The following is a 6,859-nucleotide window of genomic DNA, read 5'->3' on the forward strand; positions in this document are numbered from 1 at the left end:
ATGGAGAGGTCTCATGTCTTGGGGAACAAATTTCTCATGCACAGCAAGGCCATACTCCAGAATATGTGCCTATGAAACAAATGATGGTCAACGTATCTGAGTGTTACAAATTACCATTTGTAGAACAAGCAAATAAAAGGACTTTGACTTGAGTTTATTGTCCAGTCCTGTTTTGAAGGTTAAGATTAAACTGTTAGGCTCAAAATACTGCAAACATTTCTGTTTCTATACATTTAGTTACATCATCTCATGTTTAAGATCTTTCATTTCCTTCTTTTGCTATAGTCTTCACCTCCACATTGCCAACTTTATCTCTTATTACAAACCTGTTCAAACATGAGTTCTCTGAGTCGCCCAATCTTCTCGCCATCCTCAGGGTGATTCATAATGTAGTCCTTTGCAAAAAAGGCCTGTGTGGAGACAAAGTACAGAACATCTGTTATGCACACAACAGGGGCTGAAGCAGTAAAGTGTCCTGTCCTACAGTGTTACCTGAATCCCTGCTTGGCTGACACAGTGAATTAGTGTCCATGTGTTGTTTTTTTGATGTTGAATTCTTAAAAGCATTCACAAAAAAACTGAGCAAATAAGAAACCACAGTCAACTAACATCCAGCTCAAATGGGATGTACAGTAATATTCCTGTCAGGGTTTTTGTTTTGTGATATTAATATCAAGTTCAAGGATCAGCATATAGCTACAAAACAGATCAAAACAGAAAAAAAACATGTTGCCAAATGGATATTGCTGGAATCAAGTAGCTGATTTTACTTTCTGGTCTGCTTTGACTGATGATAAAGGTTTGTGTTGCATCCATAAATTAAACACAAGGTCCTAGCTGTTTACAATGACATCAATACTTGTGATGTGCCTACAGATTATGGTAAATCCTTTTAAATCTGTATCAGAGTGCACAAAGAAAAAAGAGATGACAAACTGATGAAAGACACACAGTCTGCTTTCAAATCTGCCATACAAGGAAACACAAAAAAAGGGCCTGAAAGGTAAAGGGGACCTCATAATCAAGATCAGCATGGATCTTCTCCCAGGGTCACAGTTGTCTATCTCCAAAGAGACAGAGGCAGGTGACAGGAGAAAAGGTGCTCAGTGCTGTTTCAAAAATGAGCAAACAACCACACACACCTTGATTGTTATCAATTAATGTATAAGAGTATGGTTTGTAGACTCAATTAAACAAGGACTATTATTATTCCAGACATCCTGAGATAGCAATCTTTAACAGATATTGCTATGCATTATATCATGTTTCTCTCTTATTAAACCACACAACATACAGTAGATTGCTAAGAAATGTAATACCATACACATTACGGTGCTCTTTATAGTGAGTGTACAATACGCAATATGCAATATGCAATATTGCCAAGGTAGTACTTCTAAAGACAACTGTTGTGTTTCAGCAAAAATTGCATCCAAACACCTCCAGAAAAGGCAGCAAAAAAAAAAAAATAAAATAAAATAAATCAATAAATCAATAATTTTCAACATATGATGGAAATTTCTCATTGGGCTGCAGGGAGTGAAATGCTGCCATAGAGTGGCTCAGTTAATCATTAAAAACAGTCCAATTAGAGATGGAATGCTGAGGGGAGGGGAAATAAATCAGACAGCATTCCTCCTCAAGGGTTTCAACTCAAACTCAAGCAATAAAGATGAATATTAATATGGGCAATTTCTCCTCCATCTGTGGCTGAGAAAACCTCCACAGCTGTCAATCAGCATTATGCAGGAAAGTGAATAGATTTCTGGGTGCGTTCCATGAGGTACTGCATGTGATATTCTGCAAAAATGAGTATTCATATGAGTGGCAATGGGTTTGCTACAGAAAGAGCTCCATCTGTGTCCACATCATGCAAAAAAATGAAAATACAAATAAAAATGGTTGGAAGAAGTTGGCTTACACAGAGAAATGTATTAATACATTTGTTTTTAAAGGATATATATATATAGAGATGCCCCTGAGACAATCCAGCACATAACAGCGGGGTGCAAGATGCTAGCAGGCAGGGCATACATGTAACGCCATAACCAAGTGGCTGGCATAGTGTACAGAAACATCTGTGCCGAGTACAGGCTGGAAGTCCCAAAGTCAAAATGGGATACACCTCCAAAGGTGGTTGAGAAATCTCATTTATTTTAACAAAATGTTATCATATACAAGCAAAACGACCTGAGTTAAATATTAACATAAATTAGTCAACTTGTACAAATGATCTACATCCATTACTGTAATTGCTAGTAACAAGCTGACTCTGACAAGTCTGAGCGTTGTAAAGAGAACTGGCTGAAGTGTTGTAACTGGGTCAGCTGCTGTTTTATATGCTTCTGAGGACCTGAATCTGGGTTTTTCCTCTTTGTGTGCAACTTACAGCCAGTCCTGTAAAGCTGAGGAACAATAATAAAGCTTTATTTATATAGCACTTTACAACTCTGGGGAGCACAAAGTGCTGCACAATACAACATATGTATCAACTAAACAACATTACTAAAATAATAAAACCTAAACAGAATAAAACACAAATTTACAAAACAGGAGCAATATGAAACTTCCATCAAGATACAAATAGCATAAGACAACAAGTTAAACAACGTCCCTTTGGGGCAAGTAAAAGAATAAACACCAAAGGCCTGTCTAAAGAAGTGAGTTTTTAAGGTTGACTTAAAAACCGCTAACTCGGTTATGGACCGTAGCTCTAGCGGTAGAGAATTCCAGAGTCTGGGGCCATACACAGCAAAAGAGCAGTAAAAATGGGATACACCTCCAAAGGTGGTTGAGAATGATCAAGCTATGATCCTGTGGGACTTCCAGAAACAAACTGACAAACTGGTAATGGCCAACCAACCGGACATAGCAGTGGTGGACAAACAGAAGAAGAAGGCCGTAGTGATAGATGTAGCAATCCCAAGCGATAGCAACATCAGGAATGGCTATGGCCCCCAAACTAGGAGAGTGGCTCCAACAGATCCCAGGAAAAACATCTGAGATCTGTGTCCAGAAGAGTGCAGTCCTAGGAACAGCAAAGAAAAGAGTCTGGGGCCATACACAGCAAAAGAGCGATCGCCCCATTTTTTTATATCAAGACTGTGGGACAACAAAGGGCAGATGCTCTGAGGAGGGCAGATGCTCTGAGGAGTGCAGAGCTCTGTGCGGAGCATAGATAGACAGCAGATCCAACAGGAATCTTAGAATCTTCTTCATGTGACTCACCTTCTGCTCACACACACAAAAGTTGGCTATGGCCCCCAAACTAGGAGAGTGGCTCCAACAGATCCCAGGAACAACATCTGAGATCTGTGTCCAGAAGAGTGCAGTCCTAGGAACAGCAAAGATACTGCGCAGGACCCGAGCTTGACGGAAGGAATACAAGACCACCCCAGAGTGGGGGGCGAGTGGGGAATTCTTTTTAAACACACACACATATACATATACATATATACATATACATATACATATATACATACAGGGTCAAAGGTCAGCAACTAAAAGCAAAGGGCTGCTTTATAATTATACTCATTTTTTTAAAACAAAATTATGGCAGTAACTGTGAAAAGCACTTCAGCCACCCTTCCCTCTGTGGCAGTATCAAGCATCCTAGAAACCTTTATAGAAGTACTACTACTACTACTACCACCACACAGAGGCAAGGTCTTCTGCACAAGCCAAATATACACAGACAAACACTCACACATGCACAAACATGAACATGCACCCCCATATACGTGCTCCCAGTTGAAAGGGTGGTTGCTGTGCGACACAGAGCAAGTTGCTGAGTCCACTCAGTTTGTTGAGGGAACATTTTCTTGAATAGATTTTTTTTGTTGACTTTTTCTTCAGTTGTGCTCCCTCCTGGTTAAGAAATTGCACTGTATTGTTGTTCTGCCACTGTCTGCCAACAAAGAGCTTTTGAAGAAGCAGTAGATGAAAGTGTTTGTCAGTGAGACTGACCATATTTTAGTTTTTTTCCACCAATTTGCATGCCTATAACTACTACAGTGTATAATAGCAGCTGCATAAACACTCCCCTCTCATTCATTCAGCTATTAGTCATCAATCTCTACATTCCTTCCTCCCACCTCTTTATCTGCCATGACCCCTCTATCTCCTCACATCCATCCTTATACCCATTGAACAACCTCCTACATCACCATCCATCTCATTTTCCCTCTTCCACTCACTCCTGCTCTACATTCATCTATTCAAACCAAATATCCAACCATTCTTGCATCCATTCATCTGTTTATCTGATGTTCCCTCAGAAACATGTTCTTTGTCCATACATCTCTCTGCTATAACCCACCTTCATACATCATTACGTCCATATGTCATCGCACCTCACTCCTGCCTTGGTATCTAAAACCCTCCAACCTTATCCTCCACCTATAGTATCCATCCTTACCTCTTGGTAGCGAGCCAGCCCCCCATTGACAGCGGCGTCAATGACCCCGTTGAGGCACATGGTGAGGGGGTTGATGTTCTGCATCTGCCGGCTCTGACACTGAGTGATCAGTGTGCGTAACTGTAGGTTCTTGTTCTCAATGACCTCAATGGCATTCTCCAGCGGGCTTACCTCCACCTACAAAGGGAAACGATATAGGAAAATTAAGAATTTTAGGGGAATATTTCTTCTGGAAACAGTGATAATCATTAGTAGTATTATCAGAGAAACCTTTCACTTACTGTATGTGTAGCAAGTTGAGCCATTGTTTATAAAAAAAAAATATTATAGCAGCTCTAAGTGTAAGACATGCATGATATAATTGCAAACACACAAAAAAACTTTCCTTTCATCCCCTGTTTCTTCCTCTGTATCACATAAAGCTTTATCCTCTTGCTTTTGTCGGTTCTGTATTTTATATGCCATTGCACTGTATAACCACCATAGAATAATACTGCATTCACAGTCCTCAATTTAACACCATGTTCAGCAGCTATTCGCTAAAGAATATGTGCTTAGACCATCAATGATCCACAGTGTGTTGTGTGTTGCATGTGCTGAACAAAGCGCCTTGTAAAATCCTCCCACTCCTCAGAGAGGTGAATGAGGAAATCTTAGACTGAAAGCTTCTGAGGAGATTTACATGTAACACAATGTGGGAATGAACTTGGATCAAATATGATAGCGTTTCCTGGCTAAAAACAGGAAATAATATTGGAAAAATGTCCTAATAGAAAAATTCATTCCAAAAATTGGACATGTTGGTAATGAAAGTAAACCAATTTCAATCCAATCCATTCAATGGAGGAAATGAAATGTGTCAAATAGACCCAAACTCATAACCTAGGTCATGAATGTTCATGTTTAATGTAATGAACTGAATCAATACTTGGGTACTGAGTGACAAATTTCAACCTGAAAAATAAAAGTGTATTTCTTCCGAGGTGGTCACACTCACCAGCTCTCTCTTCTCCACCTCAAACCAGCAAGATATCCCTGGAAGACTCTGGACCAAAGTCAGGGTTGTCCTCTCCACCCACAGGCTCTGAATGAACAAACAATATGCTCTATTAGCTGATTGCTAAACACACTTTTAAAAAATCCATAGCTACTTAATGCAAACATGCGCTCTCTCTTCCTCTGGCAGGCGGCAAACAATTTAATTACAGATACACAAGTTGAGAAAAACATGTTGAATACATCTACTGCCAAAAATCAATTTTTAGGTTTAGTTCACATGTCATATAGCTCATATCGTCATTTTCCACAACTTATCCTGTCAACCATCATGTTTACCAGTATGCCAACAGCCCTCAAGGTCATTCCGACGGCACATAAAGTGTAGCATTCACTGCAGGCAATTAGCAGAACAGATTCACAGTGGAGCATTTATAGTGACATTTATGTTTGTTGTAAACATGTCAATAAACATTAAGAATGGAGAGGATACCTGTAATTTTTGAGTTTTGACTTGTGTAACTTCCAGAAACAATTAACAGTAATTTTGATAATCAGCTAAAAGTTTAAGTCATCCATAAAGCAAAAAATGAAAAACAGTTATTTTGATTATTTACTAATGTTAATTATAGAAGATTCCAGGCTCAAGCCAGGGCTGACCACCCCCACCACCACACCCACATGACCTTATTAAGGAGTAAGTGGTATAGATCATAGATGGATGGACTAATGTTATTTTCTTGAAAATCAGACAATTGTAAACTAGAGTTACCACCTTGCATTTGTATGCTTCTGCCAACCTGTAAAGTTGCAGCTTATGTGCATCTGTCCAAACTCACTACATATAGTGAAGACTCTGAAGAAATTTAATAAAGGATATTAAGTGTATTTTTTGACAAAATGGAAGTTCTCATATAGGATTCTAGTGAATAATTTGAAACATGCTGTCTTCACAGAGACAGAGTATGTAGGACCTGTAGTGGATAAAACAAACAAATAGAATATAGAATCAGCACAACATGTAATGTGGGATAGAGCAATGGGTTATACTTATGTAACAGCAACAAAGACATTGACCTGTTATTCTTTAGAAATGCTCTCTGAGTGGACGCTAGGATGGTCAGGGGCCTTATGGTAGTTCAGAACATCTTGCAGGATGTTTTCGAAAAAGAAAAGCGAGCCTAGGGGTTGACGCAATTGGGGGAACAATGTATGGATCTATTGCATAACTTTCCTCACATCAACAAGTTGTCACTCAAACTAAAGACAGGTCTATTATTATTTTCAGTGCAGAGATAGATAAAATGGTTTTGTGAAAATGCATATTATATATCTACATCTTAACATTTTTTATATATTTTATATATTTATATATAGTAGGTTGAAAAATGCTACATCTTAAGGTTTACATTTAAACTGACACATCCTATATATATATATATATAT

General features: G+C 38.8%; 1 protein-coding gene across 1 annotated transcript in view; it reads right to left on the bottom strand.

Annotated features, from left to right (window-relative positions):
- The window catches only part of dock4b (dedicator of cytokinesis 4b), a 173,618-nt gene that overhangs the window by 26,944 nt on the left and 139,815 nt on the right, over positions 1 to 6,859 (bottom strand). The window contains 4 exon segments of the mRNA XM_020614412.1: positions 5 to 69; positions 327 to 410; positions 4,418 to 4,594; positions 5,415 to 5,501. Coding sequence (XP_020470068.1) covers positions 5 to 69; positions 327 to 410; positions 4,418 to 4,594; positions 5,415 to 5,501 — 413 coding nt within the window.

This window comes from Monopterus albus, unplaced genomic scaffold (genome assembly GCF_001952655.1).
Source record: "Monopterus albus unplaced genomic scaffold, M_albus_1.0 scaffold145.1, whole genome shotgun sequence".
NCBI lineage: Eukaryota > Metazoa > Chordata > Actinopteri > Synbranchiformes > Synbranchidae > Monopterus > Monopterus albus.